The sequence below is a fragment of the Pipistrellus kuhlii genome, unplaced genomic scaffold (genome assembly GCF_014108245.1).
Source record: "Pipistrellus kuhlii isolate mPipKuh1 unplaced genomic scaffold, mPipKuh1.p scaffold_m20_p_1, whole genome shotgun sequence".
NCBI classification, from domain to species: Eukaryota; Metazoa; Chordata; class Mammalia; order Chiroptera; family Vespertilionidae; genus Pipistrellus; species Pipistrellus kuhlii.
The window spans coordinates 171,192,544-171,214,697 of record NW_023425404.1 but is presented as its reverse complement, the minus strand read 5'-3'; the positions used below and the strand labels follow the sequence as shown (position 1 = coordinate 171,214,697).

General features: G+C 35.2%; 1 protein-coding gene and 1 long non-coding RNA gene across 6 annotated transcripts; one reads left to right on the top strand and one right to left on the bottom strand.

Moving 5' to 3' along the window:
• Positions 1 to 202: 202 nt before the first annotated feature.
• OCIAD1 (OCIA domain containing 1) lies at positions 203 to 21,002 on the top strand. 5 transcript variants are annotated; one of them, XM_045572769.1, is made up of 9 exons: positions 203 to 293; positions 2,692 to 2,754; positions 3,418 to 3,498; positions 7,558 to 7,611; positions 10,459 to 10,506; positions 11,284 to 11,419; positions 12,975 to 13,150; positions 17,114 to 17,266; positions 20,336 to 21,002. In XM_045572769.1, exons 2-9 carry the CDS (start codon positions 2,697 to 2,699, stop codon positions 20,371 to 20,373), a joined length of 744 nt encoding a protein of 247 aa, XP_045428725.1. In that variant the 5' UTR covers positions 203 to 293; positions 2,692 to 2,696; the 3' UTR covers positions 20,374 to 21,002. The 5 variants fall into 5 exon arrangements, with proteins under 5 accessions (XP_045428725.1, XP_036272619.1, XP_036272638.1 ...); XM_036416715.2 differs by lacking the exon at positions 203 to 293 and adding an exon at positions 573 to 752; XM_036416726.2 differs by lacking the exons at positions 203 to 293; positions 17,114 to 17,266 and adding an exon at positions 559 to 752.
• Positions 17,770 to 18,325, bottom strand: LOC123651340. The gene is made up of 2 exons (XR_006739980.1): positions 18,292 to 18,325; positions 17,770 to 18,088 (listed from the first exon to the last, which is right to left on the bottom strand). It is a non-coding gene; the product is annotated as an uncharacterized LOC123651340 (long non-coding RNA).
• Positions 21,003 to 22,154: the final 1,152 nt, after the last annotated feature.

The window sequence follows — 22,154 nt, the reverse complement described above, 5'->3', positions numbered from 1 at the left end:
AGGCGTGCTGCTTTAACCCTAAAAACCCCACGAGGTAGGTGTGATCGCCATTTTCCAGAGGAGAAACACCTGAGGCTCAGACTAGACCTAGTCAAGGAACCAGATCCACAGCAGGCTGACAGCCAGCCAAGTGCGCATGCGTGACACTTGGCACGCCTCAGCCCGGAGGCTCAAAAAATGAAACGAATCGGGTCAAGTTTCAACACACAGAAAAAGCCTACGAGAAAGTCGGTAACTCTCGACCAGGGGATTAAGGGGGTTCCAGAACTTTCCTGCCGGCCGGTCACTAGAAGGTCAGAGCGCTGCGTCACAACGGCCTGAAGCCAAGCCACGACCCGCAACCCAGGAAGCGGGTGGAGGTGGAGGTGGGGGTAGGGATCAGGGGTGGGGGGCAGAGCGGGGCTCTCGTCCGGGGAGGAGGCGGGCGCAGCTGCGGGGCAGCTCGTGAGCGCCGCGGCCTGGGGAGCCCCGGGGCGGGCGGGATGGAACCGCGGCGCTGAAGGGCGCAGGCGCAGGCGCAGAAGCGTATTCCTGGGCTGCGCGCCTCGGACGCCGCGGGGAGGGTGACGTCCTTTCCCGGACGTTGGCAGTGCTTCCGGGTCACGGTCACTGGGAGCCCTTATCTGGGTGACTCTTTGGCTGCCCAGCCGCCGTCCGCTCCCCACCCCCCCGCTCCGTGTCTCGTCCTCTCCGGGCCTCCTGCCTCCGCCCGCCCGGGCTCGCCGCGCCCTAGTCCGGGGCTGTCATCCGAGGTGGGTGAGGTGCCGCGGGGAGTCCTGTCCTGCCCCCCGCCCGCCCGCCCACTCACCATCTCCCACTCACCATCTCCCACTCACCACCACCGCTGCGCGGCCCGCGGCTCCCCTGCACCTTCCGCCATTTTCCCGCCTGCGAGGGCGGCCCGATCGCACTGAGGGTCTCGGGCTCCTGAGTGCTGGTGACCGGGGAAGGGAGGGGGAGTGTTTGGGGGGGTGTGTGTGTGTGTGGATGGATGGGGCAGATTCAGGGTGACCGATGTGTGTGTGTGTGTGTGTGTTGGGGAGGAGAGGGGGGCGCTTGTTGCTGGTGGAGATGCAGATGCCGTGGGGGTTGGGGGTGGAGTGCGGGAGTCGATAGGACGACATGGGTTCAGCTCAGTTCTTTGTTTTTGTTTTTCCTTTGGAATGGAAGAGATGAAAGGGAGGTGGTCCAAAGAGGCCCTGTAGGCCTTGGCAGTCTCCTTCTAGGCTCTACGTAGGATGCCGTCTGAGAAAGAAGAGGGTTTCATGCCTTCTTTCGTAGTTGTTTTGGGGTAGGAATAATAGCTTATTCAGGGAGCTCCATCCGTGAATCCATCTTCCCTGCTCCGCTCCCGTTCCTTAGCGGAGGGATGGGTTATGTCGTGGACCTCAGCGAGGGCCTGTTGACTGCGTGAATTATGGAAGGGCCCTCATTTCTCTCCTCATCGTGTATGCCGTTCCCCTATGTAAACAGTTTTTAAGGTGGGGATAATCACGCAATGTGGACATTATGTAAATTACGAACGATTTCATCTGTTGGTCTCGTAAGTCCCCAGGGATGGGTTAAAAAAAAAAAAAAAAAGCATGTTCTTGAAGTGCTAAGCATTGTTATATGTCGTATTTTTCTCTCTCTCTATTTGGAGAGGGACGAAAGCTTGGAGGACACAGAATTTGGTATTAGCTTTGCATCCCTGGGAGGATGTGACGTCATTGTTATTCCCTGTTGGGGGAGGACTGCTTTGTGAGATACGTGTGTTTCCTGATGATTATTTTGTCTTTTTAAAATGGAATTGCAGTGCGCCAACCGGTTTGGCTCAGTGTATAGAGAGAGCGTCGGCCTGCGGACTGAAAAGTCCCAGGTTCGATTCTGGTCAAGGCATGGACCTTGGTTGCGGGCACATCCCCAGTAGGGGGGGTGTAGGAGGCACCTGATAGATGTTTCTCTCTCATGGATGTTTCTAATTCTCTATCCCTCTCCCTTCCTCGCTGTAGAAAAAAATATCTATAAAGTATATTTAAAAAATAAAAATGTAAGTGCAGAAATGACTTGAAAAATTTCCTCCTCTATTTTGGGGAATTATTCAAATCTTGGGCAAATATTTCTGAAAGTATCCAAAGCTAGGATAATGTGAAATCTACCAGCTTCAGGAAGAAAAATATCTGTTGATATCCTTTAATATCTTAATGATATCAGCTGATAAATACTGTAAATCATATTCTTTTTCAGTTAAGTATCCTAAGATGAGTAATCATTTCCAATTAGTTAATAGGTGTGTGATTTAAAAAAAAAACATTTTTTGTTTGTTTGTTTCAGAGAGGCAGAGAGAGGGGAAGGGAGTCAGAAATAGCCATGATGAGAGAGAATCATTGATTGGCTACATTCTGCACATTCCCCACTGGGGATGGAGCTGGAAACCCGGACATGTGCCCTGACCGGGAGGATTCCAACTGGGATCTGGTTCATAGGTCCATGCAACCACTGAGACATGCCAGCCACGCTGTGCGCTTTTTTTTTTTTTTTTTTTTTTTTTAGGTAACTTTTTATTATGTCAGGTGCTTCAGATGTAATAGTGTTTAGTAAATAGTTGTTGATTGCCATGAAGACTAGTAATGTTACTTGATTATATCCTGACTTACTTTGACCTATCTTCATTATTGTTTCTAATACTTAATATAAATATTTTTTATGCAGGAAAGATGAATGGCAGGGCTGATTTTCGAGAGCCGAATGCTGAAGTTGCAAGACCAATTCCCCGTAACTATCAATTAAGTATTTATTAGAAGCACTTTATACATAGAGAAATTTTCACTGCCTTGACTAACGGTATACACAGCTGGACTAACATTATGGATGTGTGACCTGTGCAGTCACACAAAGATAGACCCACACTTGAAGTTGAAATTCTTAATAATTTGAACAAGATGTTTCATTTTCATTTTGCATTGAACATAGCACTTTATATATACAGTTCTAACTAGCAGATAGTATCATTGACTTCTGTTTGAAGTCAGAGTTTGTTAAAAGTTAATAACAAGCCTGTTGTTTCATTTTGAAAAGTGTGTGAGTTTTGTTATGTTTACACCAGCAATTTTCATCCCCTGTACTATAAGAATTTTTAGAATATGCAATCCTTGATTATTTAGTCAGGTCACTGACCTCTTTTTCCTTAAATGAAAAAAGTGACAACAGCTAACACAACAATAGCCATCCAGTGTGAATGATTCAGAAGTATACCTTTTTTTTTGTCAAATTGGCAAAAAATATATTTTTAGTGTGTCGCAGAATTTTTAGTAATTAGTTTATATGTGCCATGAGATGAAAAAGGTTGGAAAATCACTGGTTTAAACTGAGATAATTTTTTAAACTTAGTTTTTGGATAGGTATTTTAATGTTTGTTGATTTCTCCTTGGTAAAAAGACATAGGGGCTGATTACATTCCAACAGAAGAAGAAAGAAGGGTCTTCGCAGAATGCAATGATGAAAGCTTCTGGTTCAGATGTAAGTTAAATTTTATAATCAACAGAATTTGACCTTTGATGATTTCATATAGAAAAAAAATTGTCACACTTTTGCTGGTGTAGTCTGATTATTGCTAAAAGAGATTGAAGTAAAAGAATTCTACATATTTTAAAGTAATGATTTCTATAACTTTTTTCAAGACTATGAAGTATTTTTGTTGGTAAGTAGTAAGAGAACTTACTAAGTGAATATAAATTAAATGAAAAATACCTAATAAGGTTGATTATTATTGCCCTCCCTTTACAGATGAAAAATTGAGATTTAGCAATGTGAAATAGGTTTTTTAGTGTTACACAGCTGGTAAGTCATGATGTCTGTATTCAAAGCCACTTCTGTCTGAAACAGAAGCTCATGATTTTACACTTGATCTTAGCCAAAAGGCTGAGAAGTGATAGAAGCTCATGATTTTAATTCTCATTTTTTAAAATATATATTTTATTTATTTTTTACAGAGAGGAAGGAAGAGGGATAGAGAATTAGAAACATTGCTGAGAGAGAATCATTGATCAGAGAATCATTGAACAGAGAATCAGCTGCCTCTTACACATCCCCTACTGGGGATGTGCCTGCAACCAAGGTACAAGCCCTTGACCGGAATGGAACCTGGGACCTTTCAGTCCGCAGGCAAACGCTTTGTCCATTGAGCCAAACCGGTTTCGGCTAATTCTCATTCTCTTAGCCATTACATAATACAAACTTATTAGTTCTCACTTTACCATTTTGAAATGTTACCAGCTTTTGATTTTTGGCTAGAGACCTTATACATGAAGAATTTTTTATTTTTTAAAATTTCTTTGTTGATTGTAGTATTACGTATATGTCCTTATCCCCCCATTAAGGATTTTATTTCTTAAATACAGAGAATGTTACAAGAAACATAAGACATTATATTACTTTTGAACAGAACCCTGGTGTTGCTTCACTTGTTATTGAAGTCCTTTCAGATAAGGTAATTCTAACAAAACAAAAAAAGCCCGAAGGAATTTTGAAAAGAGAGGAGTGACCTAAGGAATAAAGGAGGATGTACCTTTTCATCAGTCAGCCAGCTGTTTATGCTTATAGTGTGTAAGGGAGATAAAGTTTTATGAGACTCAGTCTTTTTGCCCTAAAATAGTTTTATGATGTAGTTAAAACAGCCAATTCATAAAACACTTTTGAGAAAGATTCCTATTGCAAAACAGCAAGAGGAATTTTTAAGAGATAAATGAATTGGAATTAATTTAGTTTAAAAAGGTTTCACTCAACAACAGAGACTTCATAGGCCTTTTAAGTAAATGAAGTAGATGGTGGAGGAGCATTTGGATGAAAGGAATAGTGAGCAAAGGCAGATTCTCTAATAACTTGTTCTCTACTTCTTGAGTTTGCATTGATTGGAGCAAGAGGTCTTTTGTTAGGGTAGAAAAATAAACATGATACCAATGAGTTAAGGTTTGATTCATTATAGATTGTAGGTTCTTGGGGATTGTAGGCCAAGAAGATGATATGCAAGTTTTTAAAGGAAAAATGTTAGTAAGCAGGGGGAGTGTGAAGGATGAGAAGATGTAGTTGGCAATAACTCGGGCATATGGTTATTGAGGGAATGTAGTTGGTTGTAGTATCATTTGGACTCAGAATGTTGGATTGGCAATGAAAGGTTTTTTAAAGGACACATAATAGGATTTTTAAATAGGTTAATTAAGAGGGAATGAAGGAAATACTCTAAGATACCCAATTTAGGAGACTGACTAATGATAACATTACTGATAAAAAAGTATAGTTTGAAGAATGAAACGTTAGGACATTTTGAGTTCATGACACAATATCTGATGATGGAAGATCTGAACGCAGCTGGAGATAGAAACAAAGGTATATATAAGAAATTAGCGTTTGTGGTGTAGGGGTGTTGGTGAATTCACCATGAAATTAAATGTAGAAATAAAAGCATAAAACTGTTAATAGTATATATCAAGTGGTTAATATTTAGAAATAATGGAATAAATGACAAAGTTTGAGTAGCACATATGGATAAGAGAACCAAGTGGTGGGGAAAGAATGAACAAAGACCAGGAAAGAGCGGTTAAGATAATAGGAGTTCTTATAAGATCTTTTGGCTTTTATCCTCTATTTAATACTCAGAGATTTAGAGTTTTCAAGCTAGAAAGAAACTGTGAGAATTAGGTGGTGATGCACATCTCTAGGTGAGAATAATTGTTTTAAATGCATAGTCATTGTGAATCAAGAACTTAAAAAAATATGAGAACAGTTTCTCAGATAACTCATTTGTACTCTGGCAACACATTTTTTTTTAATCTTCAGGGATTGCATAGAATAGATAGAATAAAGTGGTCTATTTTCAAGTCTGTAGATAACACAGGATTAAGAAAAAGACAAATCTAAAAAAAAGAAAAAGACAAATCTATTAGATAAATCTATGTCGTTCATTGTAATTTTGAGCTGATGACCACATAGATACGGTGGTATTCACATTTACTTCTAGCTGATAAATTTATGCTGCTGTATGTGTTTAACATTTCAGATAATTATAATAGTGCTATGGTAAAATTACATTGAAAAATAGTGATTAATAGGTAGGGTACCCAGGTATGCTTGTTTGTTTAAAGTAGGACATTTGGTATATGGATAATAGTAGCCTAAATAATTCTGTTTATTAAAGCATATTAATCACAAGTTAGATAGAAAGCATGTGATAAGGACAGGCTAAGAAACAGCTTGTTGTATATTATATCTGGATTACTGGGAAATTATAGCAGCCAAAAAATCAGTGTACTGTTTTAGTAAGTAGTGATTACTCTTAAAACAGAGATAAACCCTTAGTGTTGCATAATATAACTTCAGACATTGAAAGTGCATAGAACCTTGGCTGTAATTACAGATATTATTACCAGGAGTAGACTAATAGTCATGCATTAAGAAATTTTGTAATTTATATTTGTATTTTCACATAAGAATATTCTATGTGGTATGTGATGTTTGCATATATTAATGTAAATGAACAACGGAATCCATTTTCTTTGGAAAGTGTCATCTTGTGCTGTTGATCTAAAAAGGTTGTAATACAAGTAGGAATATATAGAAAAAGTACTTACTAAGATATTTTTTACAGATTTTTTGAAGTCTGTTAACTACTTTGTCCATCTTGGTTTAGATTTAGACATGTTGATCTAGGGGCCATTCTTACTTTAAGGTAATTTTATTTCTACTCTGATTTTTTTTTTTATCCTTACCTGAGAATATTTTCTCCATTGCTTTTTTCAGATAGTGGAAGGGAGAGGGGCAAGGGAAAGAGAGAGAAAGAAACAGCAGTGTGAGGGAGATATGATTGGCTGCTTCCCACGTGGGTCCCTACTGGGGTCAGGGTTCGAACCTGAGACCCTGAAACCCGTGCCCTTAACCAGAATAGATCGCGAGAAACTGCTGTATGTGGGCTGTTGCTCTGACTACTGAACACACAGGCCAGGGCTGTCCTCTGATTTTGTCTGTTAGTAAGTAATAGAGTGAGGATTCAAACCTTAGGGTTTCTGCAAATTGTCTGATGGCAAAGCTAATTCCCCATTTCAAGTTACGGATTTTAATCATGAAATCTAATAATCCAGATGTCTTAATTATGTTCTTTCTTAAATTGTTCATATATAGTCTAAACCAGGGTTGAGTAAACGTAAGGGCCATGTTTTTATATGATTATGAGTTAAGAATGGTTTTACATTTTTAAATGGTCCAAACCAATCAAAAGAAGAATGTTTTGTTACATGTGAAAATTATAGGCAAACAGATCCCTACACTGATAGAAACCCTTCCCTGATTAAGTATCTCACTGTGCCCAGTGCACTAATTTTGTAATTTTTTAAATATTATTAAATGCTTCTTTTATATTTCCACTAACTGTATACGGTACAGCTGTTAAACATGGAAAAAATCTCTTAAAGATCTTAATTTTACAACATATTTCCTGGATGGTTATATTGATACACGGTTATCCTACTGAACTCAGATAAAATATTTTCCTTTTGTTATGTTGACAAGTTCTTTCTCCTCTTCTAGCTGTGCCTTTGGCTGCAACAAGTATGTTGATTACTCAAGGATTAATTAGTAAAGGTAAATATTTAAAATTTGAATTTGGCATTTTGAATATCATGTTTTTATATGGTATTTTCCTGGTTTTTAGATAAAGTAAATTTGATACTGTATATATAAAGCATTATCATGGATAAATTTTTACAACAGCAAAAGAGTTGTCTCCATAGATTGACCCACTGCCACAAATATCTTGATTTGAGAATTTGATAACGTCTTGCATTGTAGCAACAATAACAATCTACAACAGCAAGAAAGTGAATAAAAGCCTATGGATGGGTTACAGGGTGGCAGAAAGACGAGCCTGTTCTACCTAAGTCATTCGCTTTATTGTCACCTAGGAGCTTGTTTAAAATGCAAATTCATGGGGCCCCGCCCAGACCTACTGAACCTAACTCTCCAGTGCTTCTTATACACTGGTTTGAACATGAATGACTCCCTAACCAGCTTTGTCTTATGATAATAGAGGGATGGGGACACTTTCTTGTTCCAAATTCTGTTGGCTTAAAGAGGGCAGTGTTATTCATATCTGCAATTGAGTTTAAAGTAAATATTAAATGTTTCAGTCTCTAATCTTAAAACTAAATACTCATTACATTATTTTGTGAACTATGTCCTTGGAATAAGAAGATATCATAGAAAAGGGTGGCAACCTTAGGATGAGCTCCACATATTCTAAAAACCTGTTCTTTTAATTAGCTGGCTCCTAAAATGTGACTATGATAGGAAAAATAGCCTTTTCATGTTAGCAGTATGAAGTACTTAGTAGTATTGGTAGCTTAAAATTGGTCAGGGTCCAAGTGTTTGCTCTCCACGGAAATCAACCAACATTATAAGTTAGGGCTTTTATTTGAAAAGCTAGTTTACCAGTATATCCCAGAATTCATCCACATTGTTGCATAGATTAATCTAGCTGTAGGTTAATCTCATTTCCGTGTAGTTTTCCACTTTGTGAATACACCACAGCAGTTAATCCATCCTTTTGTACATTGGCAATTGAGTAGTTTCCATCTTTGATTATTAGAAGTAGTTATGCCATGAATACAATGTCTCTTGGTAGACATTTTGCGTGGTCATAAATTGTCTATATATTCAGATTTAGTAGATACTGCCAAACTTCTCAAATGGTTTGAACCAATTTATGCTCCCACTACCAATTTATTAATACAATTTTATTAATAAACTCTCACAATACTTGCTATCTTTGTGTCTTTTATTTTAGCCATGTGGCGAGTGAAAAGTGATATTGATTGCATTGTGAGTTTAATTTAATGAAATTGAGGACCTTTTGTTCATATCCTATTTAAATATATCCTTTTTTGTGAAGTATCTGTTTAAGTCTGTTGTCTATTTTCCCATTGGACTGTCTTATTTTTCCTATTGGTTTTGTGAGTTCTCTGTATATTATGGAAATGAGTCTTTTGTCAGATATGTGTGTTGTGATTATTTCCCCCCACTTGGATTAACTAGTTCTTAATTAAATGTCATCCATTATGTCAGATCTCTACTTTATGAAGAATGATTTTTGTGCTCTAACATCTTTGTCTTTTACAAGAACATGAAGAATCTCTTAGGCTTCTGTAAGCTTTATTTTATACCCATACTTAAATTTTTAAATCAGTTGGGATTGTTTTTTAATGTTGTATGAGGTAGACAGACTCAAGTACATTTCCACCCTTATGGATATGTAGTTGACTCAGAACTATATTTTGAAAGGACTTTATTTCTTTGTTCACTGCAGTGCAGTGTTACCTTTGTCATAAATCAAGTGACTGTGTGTGTGGGTCTGTTTCTGGATTCTTCTGGTTTTGGTAAATTATCTATTCATATACTTATAACAGACTGTCTTAGTTACTATAGTCATAGATCTTGATATCTCCAATTTTGTTGCTCCTCAATATTGCCTTGCTTATTCTTGGCACTTTGTTTCCACATGATTTTTAGAATAAGGTTTTTAATTTGAGGGGAAATTTTCTTCAATTTTAATTGGGATTGTATTGAATTTATAGGTGAATTTATGGACACTTGCCAACTTTACAATAGTCTTGGTGTATGAACATGGTGTATTTCTCAGTTTATTTAACTTTTTTTAAAAAAATATATTTTATTGATTTTGTACAGAGAGGAAGGGAGAGAGATAGAGAGTAAGAAACATCAATGAGAGAGAGTCATCGATCAGCTGCCTCTTGCACACCCCCTACTGGGGATATGCCCGCAACCAAGGTACATGCCCTTGACCGGAATCGAACCCGGGACCCTTCAGTCCCCAAGCCGACGCTCTATCCATTGAGCCAAACTGGTCCCGGCCAGTTTATTTAACTTTTATTTCTCAGTAAGTTTTGTAGTTTTCAATGTTGGGATCTTTCAGATTTTTTATTAGATTACTCCTGGGTAGTTGATATTTTTTAGTGCTGTAATAAATTACATCTTTTAAACTGTTTTTGTTTGTTCTTGATATAAAGAAATAATTGTATGTGTGTGCAGTGACTTTATATGAAGTGATTTTTGCCTCTGCTAATACATTGTTGAGTATTTTCAATTTTATTCATATTTCTGTTGATACTAAGTTTACTTAGTTGTTAAATAGCTTTAGACTTCTCTAGGATTATGGAAAGAGCTAATGATATTAGGTAACATTTAAAGATAATCTGTACTGATTCTTCCTTTTATATTTTTCTTTATTTCTGTTGATAAATAATATATCTTACTTTATATTTTGTTGCTGAACTTTTATCTCACATTAGAAGAGATCACATAATGATTAGCAATTTCTGTGATATTTTCTTAGATACTCCTAGCATAAACTTGTCAGTGTGAATTTCTCCAGCTATTAATGTTACTCAGAAATCTTTATTCATTTATGTTTAGGATTCCTTTCAAGTCATCCTAAATATGGTTCCATTCCTAAACTCATATGTAAGTATGAAAACAAATGTTTTTTAGCTTTTTACTTAAGTAAAATAATGTGTTTAAAAATGTTTTGTCTTACTCATAACAGTTATTTGGCTATTTGTTTTTACAAATCAGTTGAAGTTTTTTATTAAATGGGAATTTATTATGAATCTTTTTATTGTTAGCATTAAATACCATGAGTTAAAAAGGTATTTATAATGTGACAGAAGTATTAATTTAAATTATTTTGTAAAGATATACTATTTGAAAATAAATTCTCAAATACTCTATTAGAGAAGAAAGTTGTTCAGGGATTCTGATTAATAAAGATAAATTATAAAAATTAAGTCTTAATTTGAAAAAATGTTTAATTTACATTAAAAGTGTAAATAAGCATAACTTATTTATATTTTGTAATATGGTTAATAGGAAATGGGTTAAGTTGCTTTTTAAAATTACCTGAAGTTTTTTATGAATCTTTCCAGTTAGCCTCTCTTTTGTATTGGAAACAGACACATGATTCAATAAGAGCCATATTTAGGTAGCATTTAATAATGCATTATTTTAAAAGATTTATTGCACCTAATTTTAAAAACAAGCTGAATAAATTAGCTGGGCAAATGATTTGATTTCCATCTGATTTAATGTGATAGTTTTATCATTATTTCAGGAAATCTTAGTTTTTTCACACCAAAGATATACTTAGAATTTTTTTTAAATGTACTTTTAGAAAAGATTCTTGTCAAAAGAAGCACATTGAGTTACATTCTTTTTTTTTTTTTTTTTTTTTTAACAAATAAGTTGCTTGCATCATGGGATACTTTGCTGGAAAGCTTTCTTATGTGAAAACTTGCCAAGAGAAGTTCAAGCATCTTGAGAATTCCCCTCTTGGAGAAGCTTTACGATCAGGACAGGCACGACGAGCTGCAGTACCTGGGTAGGCCAGATTCTTTTCTTTGTTAAAGGTTTTTACATTTAGCTAAAAAATTGTAACTGGATATTGCCATAGTTCAGGCATGAAATATTGCCTAACTGAAGGACCATTGGAAACTTGACACTTTGTTGCAAGCTAAAGCTAATTAGATTTTGAAAGGTAGTGCTAGCCAGGCCAGTGTTACTCAGTGGTTGAATGTCGACCCATGAACCAAGAGGTCGCCAGTTAGGCACATGCCTGGGTTGTGGGCTCAATCCCCAATAGGAAATGTGTAGGTGGCAGCCGATTGATGATTCTCTCTCATCTTATTTCATTAATGTTTCTATCTCCCTTTCTCTCTCTAAAATAAAAAAAAAATATTGAAAATAAATAAAGGTGGAGTGAGATTTGTCTACCTTTGTTTTATATAGAAGTTGCATCCTATTGGGAGTGTGTATCCCAGAATAAAGGATTTTAATTGGGCAAACATCTTTGGTTACCTATATTTTGAACTTTTCTTTTGGATTCGCAATTTTTATCAATTTCAGCTCAAATTTAAAGTTTTTAATCCTTCTGTTTAAAATAGTAGGGAAATTGTGTAAGTGAATCTCTGGATAGATAGATAGAAAAGTAATAAGGTAATTAGATTTGGTAGATACATTGTCATATCATAAGTGACAAGCAATGTAAACTCGTTGCGAGCTAGATGTACCCTGTTTCCCCGAAAATAAGACAGTGTCTTATATTAATTTTTGCTCCCAAAGATGCGCTAAGTCTTATTTTCAGGGGATGTCTTATTTTTCCATGAAGAAGAATATGGTACACATTTATTGTTAAATGAAAATAAAGGAAATTTATTACCTGTATACAGTCCGGTAGTACGGTACTTGTCAACACAAACCAGACAAACTGAATCCTACAGTATCAAGAATTTACTCATTTATTCAATGACAATCATGTCATCATCTTCTGGAACATCATCATAACAATCCAATTCCTGAATTTCCTGGTGAATTTCTTGTGACTCCATTTCTTTCAGAATCAGTGGACCAAATCTCTCATGTTTAGCCTAGGGTTGCCTTATTTTTTGGGGGATGCCTTATATTTCAGTCAGAAGGAAACCTGTAAGTAGGTCTTATTTTCGGAGGATGTCTTATTTTCGGGGAAACACGGTACTTACATCTGCTTTATCACTGTAGAGTTTATGTGGACTAATACTGTATGAGTAACTTCCCAGTTAATGTGGAAAATGGACACATTTTCTGATCTGGAGTATTTTTTCTTTCTCAAAACTTTAAACACATTAAAATGATCTCTGAAGCCTCATAATTGGAAAACTAAATAAACATTTTTTTTTCCTCCTGTATATTGAGTGACAGTTTTTAAGTTATATAAGTAGGTCAGACCATTTTTGTGTGCGTGTGGCAGAAACAGGCTTAATTTTACCATTTTTAAATAACTTAAAATAATTCAATTTCTTTAGAACATAAGATAACTGATTTTTATACCTATCTACGCTTCTTTAAATAAGGTATAAGAATAATTCATGTTTCTTATACAATATGAATTCCTTTTGTAGGTACTATTCTCAGAAGCCAAGATATGAATCCAATGTGAGTGATCACTCATCTTTTGTGACAGCCCCCGCAGCAGATAACATGGATAAAGAGAAGTTTCCTCGTTATGAGCCAATTCCATTTAGTTCTTCTATGAACGAATCTACTCCCACTGGTATTACTGATCATATTGCCCAAGGTAGAAACTTCTCTTGAAATGAATTTCAGCATTTAATGGTCCAACGTATGTATAAACTTTATTTGATGACCTTTTCTACTGAGTATCATCTGTGTGTTCCACCATCAGCCTGAACACAGCATGTTCATTCATTTGTTTCTTCATTCAACATTTTTTTTTAGGTTCAGTCTGTTAAAAGATATAGAAATATAAAGATAAATTACTAGTATGTCCCATTAATGGAAAATACTAAGTGAGGTGGAATATCAAAGAAGTGGTAAATTGTGCTCAGAGAGGCTTTAAAAAGGTTACATTTATTAGGCTGGTCTTAAAGTCTTTTAGCTTCTTTGTAATGTGAGAAAAATAATAATTACCTGCCTTACTGAACTATTGTCAAGTGAAAAAAAATCTATGTGAAATGCTTTGTGAAGTTTGTGTAAATATTAGCTTTGAAGATTACATGATGTAAGTACAACAACATCAATTTTGGTTAAGGCCTGGATTTGATTCACATTTACTGGCTATGTGACTTTCAGCAAGTGATTGTAATTTTTGATCCCTTCAGTTTCTTAATCTATCAAATGGGGATAATACCTCTTTGAAAGAACTTTTGGAATGAGATGAAATAATCAGACGAACACCTGGCAAGTAATAGGCTCCCTCAAATGTTAATTTCCTTCCTTCCTTTAGTCTAGTTGCAGTGAAAGGTGAGGAATTAGAAACAGAAAATGCAGGTCTGCAATTCCTTGTCTAAAAAGCCTAAAATCCAAAATGCTTTGAAAGCAAATGTTTTTTAAATAAACAGGCAATAAAGTCTGACATGAACTCATTTCAAACCCTGAGCTAAACATAAGGTTTATTTGTCTTTATCTTAATATGGTTTTTCCTAAATTTTGTTGTAGAAATACTGTTTTTGCTCTTTGCTGTTCTGAACTTTGGAATGGATAAATATTAAATAATACAAGGACTATATACACTATAATATTTTTATAAAATCTGAGAATGTCTAAATTTTGAAACATTTCTGATTGCAAGGGTTTGGATAAGGGATTGTGGACCTCTCTAGGGTATTCTTCAAAAATACTTGCTTTGAACCAAATATAGTAAGCCAGTAACAATAGGGAACAAACAAGGTTAAAGGAACATTTGGAGTTTTCTCTCAGATGGGAGATGTTTGTAGCTACATATACACGTATGTAGGTTAAGGGGATGGGGGAATACAGTGGAAAGGGAGAAGTTGACTATAGGTCAAGTGAGGTTCCAGAGGATGCGGAGCAGTTCTGGGTAGGTCAGGATATCAAGTAGCCATTGGCTATATATGGCTGTTCAAATTTATCAAATCAAATTGAAAGTCAGTTTCTTAGTTGTTTTGACAGCGTTTTGGTTGTTCAGTGGCCATATGTGTTAGTGGCTACTGTTTTTTTACTGCAGATATATAACATGCTTATCATTACAGAAAACTATATTCGATAGCACTGCGTTAGAGCAAAAGTGAAGGGGTACTTTCAGAAGAGACCAGAGAGAATGGAAGTTGAGATAATTTAGATTCTTTAGTGGATGAAAGTTGTTGAGAGACTTAATCCTCAGCTGCTTTGTTTTTTCCTGAATGGTTGGAAATAAAGACATCCAATTACAGCTGGCCCTTGAACAATATTAGGTTTGAACTGTGCAGGACCATTTATACAAACCTCCCTATAAATGGACACACACAATTTAAACCCATGTTGTTCAAGGGTCAACTGTAGTCAGAAGGGGCAGAAGATGGGCAGACTAGAATGGTTCAAGTCATTTCATCCAAAGGCAGCTGTCCTTGTCCCTCATTGCATCTCTCCATTTTTCCCGTTTCTCAAGTTCAAATCCATTCTACTTGTATTCTAGCCTTGTAATTACTTGCATTCTTCCTTTCATTTGCATTAGCAAATTCCATTCCATGTTACATTGTTTCTTTTTCAAATAAAAGCTAATATAATAAAAGCTTAGGTATTGTCCCACAGACCACAGCAAGGCCCGTGTTTTACAATCTCCAGAGCAGTTATTGATTCGTCTGCTGTTCTGCTTTCTCACCCCTCTCTAGTCTAGATTGCAGCGCTTTGGCTGCTCTCCACATGGACCAGCAGAGTGGCCTCCTTTGCTTGCCTCAGCTGCTGTTCCCCCATACTAAGACACCTTCCCCTTTTGGTTAAGTAGAACTACTTGCCCCTTTAGTTCTGCTTTCTAAGAATTTAAAGTTATTCAATGTAGAGAATTCATAGTAGAAGTATTCCTTCATAATTATTATGACACTTATAGTTAATTACAGTTAGACTTAAATCAGTGCTGTTTTCCATTCTTATTCCTTCCAGCTCTGTATAACCTTCAAAGTAGTAAATCATGCTATTCTCCCTGCACAATTCGGGATGTTTTCATTTGACTTTTATAAGTGTAAAAAATTCTCCCTAACATTCCATCTGATTGATGTTTTCATTACTTGTCACAGAATTTCAGAACAATGAAAAAAGTATTAGATCTGGAAGGAACTTTAGGAATTGATTATATACTTCTATATTTCACAGTTGAGAAACTAAGATTCAAAGAAGCTTAGTGATTTGCCCAAGGACATTCACTAATTGTTGGCAGAGTATGAATGAGAACCTAAGGTTTCTGACTACTAATCTAGTATACACTATCTAAATATTTAAAAATATTATGGTGAAGGGAAATGAGTCCAATAATTACTCATTACTAGTGAAATACAGAGTGCTTTTTAAAACCAATATAAGATTATACTATTTTTTCTTTGCTTTTTTTTTTGTAAAGAAAATTTTACTTTTCAACAATGGTATAGTATTAGAATTAATAAGGAAAAACTTAAATGTTCTTTGTATCAATACACTATACTTTGTATTAAAATACTAAGTGATTATGGTTGAAAGCATTTAATGTATTAAAATAAATGATTATGGCTGAAAGCATTTAATGTCTAGTTAGATTGCTTAAAAATTCTGATTATTCAGTGGGATCTTACTATTGAGTTCCAGAACAATATGACTTATCAAAAATTATTTTAAAAAAATAATCATAATTAAAATGTGCCCAATTTGTATGTCTTATTAAAAACCTCTTTGAAAAATAGTACTTTTGGAATAGTGTGTCAGATTGTAAGTAGTTGTTCATTGAATGTTGTGTTGGCATTTGCTATTTTCTTTAGAACTGCTTATAATAAAATGGCCTTTTTTGCTGGTTATACATTTTATAAAGTATCTTCAATATTTGGTCTTGCCAACCAATATTAAGAGTAACAACTTGCATGTGTTTCAATAGTATTTAACTCTTTGATAATATGTATTCATACTTTCTTTTGGAGATATAAAGAATAAATGCTGGTTTCCCAGTCGAAATCATAGTTGCTGCTTTCTTTTGCCTCAGTATTGCATTTATTAGACCTAGGTGAAAATGATAAATACTTTGCTTAAAAGGCTATGTTTTATACTTCTTAGTAAGCTATTTTCAAGTATTTTTGTTTAAATACAAAGATGGTAAAATAATTTTTAATAATAGCTGGAGTTGTGTATAGATTGTGGTTATGGGAACATTTAACTATGGAAATACTACCAAATAAAAGCCATACTGGATCAAGTTTTATTCATTTGTCACTAGTAGAATATATTTGTTTATATAAACACTTTGTAGTTTAAAACACTAACATGTTAATGAGTCATAATTATGCTGGTGTGTATTATGTTTTCTGTTCTTCTGGTATTGTTAGTTTTTAATTTCTTGATGTTAATTTTAGATTTTAGAAATAAAAACTTGAAACTGTGAGCTAAGTTGATTTGGTTTTATAATTACCTTGGGAAATTATAGTACTTTTGGAATGGTGGTAATAATTTGATCCTTTTTTCACTTCATTCTATTTTTATTATGGGTAAGGAGCATTTATAAAATTTAGTTGCTTTGCATTTATTCAACTCTTTATTATCATGTATTAACTGTTTGTTGTTTTAGGACCTGATCCCAGGCTTGAAGAAAGTCCTAAAAGAAAAAGTATTACATATGAGGAATTAAGGAATAAGAACAGAGAGTCATATGAAGTAACTTTAGCACATAAGACTGACCCCTCAGTCAGGCCTATGCAGGAAAGAATACCCAAAAAAGAAGGTATGATAGTTTAGTCTAATCACTGTATTCTGTAGGATTGGATATCGCAGCATTAGTTACAAAAATTAGTCGTGTTAACATGATTTAATTCTATAAGCAATTAACTAAAATAGTATATATTTTTTAAAAATCGCTATTTCAGTTACCATATCTTGCATTTTTAAGGTATTGTAAAGGCCATTTTGTGTTCGAAAATTAAGTCAAAATGGTAGTATGACTTAAGATAGTAAGACTAGTTTTGTAATATAATGTAAGAATTATACATCCAGTTTGACTGTTTTTTCTTATAAGAACTCAAATTGGAAACCATTTTTTAAAATAATGCATCTATTACATAAAACCAGATCTGGTGATCTAAGGTTGATAATTGGGTTGTAATGCCACTTTTGGCAGAGCCACAGAATCATGATTAATGAAACTAATTTTCTTAGTGAAATTGAAATAGAGTTATATGCTTTACAAAGCAGATTTAGGACATTTTCAAAGAGGAGTTTGACCTTTTTAAAATAGTACTTTTACTCTGTAATTAAGTATAAGTTTTAAAATCAGTTTCTTTTCTTTTTTAAAAAAATTCTTATTGGTGAGTGTGCTACAGATGTCCCAGATCACTGTTTCTTTTAAGTCATTTTGGAGCAGTTATTCAATATCCCAAGTAAATTTTCTGACACAGAAGTTTACTTATAACAGAAGAAGGGGTTTTAATAAAGGGTTTGTAGCTATTTTAATATAGAATTGTATGTCTTGAGGAATTTTAGAGAATGTGTCATTGTTTCAAGGTTTCTATTTACTACTATAAAAATTGAAGGAATAGGTTCTTGGTACCTTTAAAAAAAATTTTATTGTTGAAAATATTACATGTGTCTTCTTTTTTCTCCCACTGGGCCCTAGAGCCTGCCCCCCGCCCCAGGCCTCCACCACGTATTGTCTCTGTCCATACATTATGTATTATGCATACAAGTTGTTTCCCACCCACCCAGCCACTCCCACCCCTTCCCTCTAAATTTCCACAAGCTTGTTCTTGGTACCTTCTTGAAAGTCATAGGCCACAAAGAATGTAAAGATACATAACAGTTCTTAGTACAGGAGGTCCTCAGTTTATGTCGGAGATCCGTTCCTGTGGTGCGACGTAACTCGATTTTCGCTGTAAGTCGAGCCCACCTACATAAGCACCTACATCACTTACAAGGAGCACATACACAGCAGTAATGAAGTGAAACTAAAAACATTTAAAAGAAAGAACAATTCCTGACCTTTACTTGTGGTAAATAAATAAAAAAAAAACATGAAACACATATGTACATAAGTTGAAATGACGGAACTTTTTTAAAGTAAATAAATTGGAGATAGTAACATAACCACGAAATGATGTTCTTTGAGTCCAACATAACGCGAGGACTGCCTGTACTTTTTATTGTAATCATTCTTTTAGAGCTAAATTTATTTCTAATTGGTAATGGTTACTGCCTTTAGAATTCTATTTTCGTATTAATGATGGATAATATATATTACATTATTGATGTTAAAAATTTAGCTTTAAAATAGGCTGATAATTGACACTGTTAATGTTTGTCATTAAAAATAAACTGTGTAAACCTTATGCATTCAATAGCTACTACTCTGTATATGTAAAGACTTACTGGTACTTGGTTCTGCTAATTAACTTGAGGATTTAGACCAAGCATGTCAAACTCCCAGCCCATGGGCTGGATGCCTTGTTTATTTGGCCTATGTTAGCCTTTGAGTTTGACATTCTTGATTTAGACTGTAAGCTCCATGAGGGCAGACGGTAGTACTTTTCTCATTTTGTAATCTTTTATGTCTGCATAGCATAGTACCTTATGCTGGTAAATCAGAAATGGAGTGTTTCTTTGGGCTTTCTATAGTAATAAAGATTAAGAAAAAGAAATATGGTAGATCTTTGGTATTTGCTAAATTTTGACATTTGTGGTTTTGACTGTAAACAGTCTTTTAAACTTGTAACATGACAACTTTAATATGAAATAGTTTATAAAAAGAAAGGTGATTTTTGTGTGCTTTATTTGAAGATAAAGTTATTAAATAATTTTAGTGGTTTTCTAGCATGTTCTATAATCTAGACAGGATATTTGATGTTAGTACAGTGTGGAGTTGCTGGAAGTATCACTTAAATTTTTCAATTTTAGTTTCTATGGATGACATTTATTTAATTAGAAATTGATAGCACCACACATGCAGCTTCTAGAAAACTTTACCTTGTACTAATGAGGGAATGTAAGCAAAGGGAAATGACAAATTATGAGGGAAAGGGATATATAATGTCTTAGTATAACAATGAAATAGTTTTGGCTTTATAGAATATCTGAAAGTCTTGAGGAATGAGGTTCCTAGTCCGTACTTAGATAAATGCTTCTTTACATTATGACTACTTAAATTTATAGATGAAGGCTATGTAAAAGAGAGACTAAAAGGTGAAAGAGTACAGAAGACGGGCATATTTCAAAATACAATTTTATGTAAAATGCAGGAATATTGGGAACTTTCCTCCTTGCCACCAGTATCATGACTCATAGGAGAGAAGATTGAATTAACCGTAACCTGAATATCTGACCATTTTTACTGCTATATTTTTTGTGAAAAACAAAATTTAATTTTTTAATTATTATTTTTTAAATTTTCCAGTAATTTTTTGTACATGCTGTAATTTATACCATACTTACTTAGGTAGAAGGTAAAGTGGTAATGGCACCCAGGCTTTGGACCTATGCAGATGTGTTCACATTTTAGTCCACTTGTTTTATTAGGCTTGTACCTTGGGCAAGTTACTAATCTGTTTCCTCTCCTTCAGAATGGGGGTTGTGTTTAGAAGGTTGTTAGGAGGATCAAATATTTAAGTCAGGTTCTCCACACATTGCATTACTATTTATGCCCAACCTCCAGTTCACCAAAGTCTGCCAGCCCCTTTTTAATCCTACTCTCGTGTGCATTTATTAAAACGAGAAACATAACTTTTCATCATAATAGCGAACTTAAAATAACGCCTTTCTATGCATTACTAGTTGGAATCATCAATTATTTGTGCTTTTTTCCTAGTCAAAGTAAACAAATACGGAGATGCTTGGGATGAGTGAGACATTGCATCCTTGGACCTACTGAAGGAGTTTCAATATCCAGCTTCATCTAGGTGGTCATATCTGCATGCTTTGACATCAGCAGCAGTCTTCATAAACACATTTAAAATCTGAACCTGGACGTTTTGTGGTTTGGCTTATTAAAATAGTGTTTAAAAAACAAATTTTATTATTACTATGTTGTGAATCTATATGAATAATGGTATAATTCCACAATCGTGTACAGTTTGTGAAATTTAAGTTACAGGACAAGGATACTCTTAGAAAACCATCAAGGAATTGTAATGCTCTAGAATTAGCATATGTGAAAATAAATATTTGCATGTTGAACTGGGATGAGTGGGGGGGAACAGGCATAATTTTAGGTGATTAGCTTTACATTAAAAAGCCTTTTTCCAGTGTTTGCTGTATTCTCTTAATGTTTGTGGTAAATAAAATATAAAGGAACATGCATTTTCATTGATTTCATGGTTTTATTGTTTGCGATCTATTTTTAAGTACAATTATAAGTGTTGTTTTGTAGAGATAGGAAATAAAGTCATCTCTGTATATTTAATATGATAAATATGACTTGTGGATTAATCAACTACAGTAAATGGCTCAATGCCTAAAAAAGCAGTGGTCATGTTCAAAGACTGCAAATTTCAGGGGAATAAAAATTTGGTATACTTTTTTTTATTATGGTTGTTCCTGGTTCAGGTGAATGGAAAATGAAATTATGGTTTCATCTACATTCTTATTTATATTACATTTCTATCAGAAACTGTGTTTCTGTTTTGGGTAATGCAAATCATCCTAAAACCTGGCTCAATTTATCAGGATTATCACTTAGTAAGTTACATAATGTCTAATATAACCCAGTGTACTGGGTTGTACACAAACTAATAAAATAGTATTGTATGTCAACTGTAATGGAAAAATAAAAAAATATTTTTTAAATATTGTTTTTTTCTATGGGTTGGGATTTAAGGATTTCAGCTGAATGATTTGGCTCTTGGTCTCAGATTTGCGGTCAGATGCTGGATGGAGCTGAAACAGCAGGGAGCTAGAGCAGCTGGGGCTGGCAGGGCATCTCTCTTATTTCCAGGATCTTGCCATGTTTTTTTCCATGGATTAGTGTGGGCTCCTCACAACAGTGTGCTCACAGCAGTCAGACTACATGATCACTTAGGGCTCTAGCGTGAATGTTCCAGCCAGTATGTTAAAAGCCCCATTGCCATTTATTTACAACCCAGACTCAGAAGTCAGTAGCATTTCTGCACAAGCCTGCATATCCAAGGGCAGGAAGGAAAGAACTCCACCGTCCTCACGTTTTTAAAATAACGTGGGATGGAACATTTTGCAATAATTCACATCCCTCCCACATACATAGTCTATTCACAGCTTTTTCCAGGAACTCTTCATTTGAATCCCATTTTAACAGCTCAAAATCTAGGAGCTGCACATCTAATCAAGTCCAGGTATGGATGAGGCACTTGGATAAAAGTCTGAAGACCTAGGAACTTATGTTCTGGCCAGTGTGGCTCAGTTGAGTGTAGTCCCGTGCACTGAAACATCGCCAGTTTGATTCCCAGTCAGGGCATGTACCCAGGTTGCGGATTTGATTCCAGTGGGGTGCATGCAGGAAGAAGGCAATTCAATATTCCTCTCACATCGTTCCTCCTCCTCCCTGTCCAAAATCCATAAAAACGTTAAAAACACAACACCTGTGAACTTTAAAGAGAGGTTCTCTGCCCTGTTCTACCTGAATATCAGCCCAAAGACCTGTTAGACATAGTATT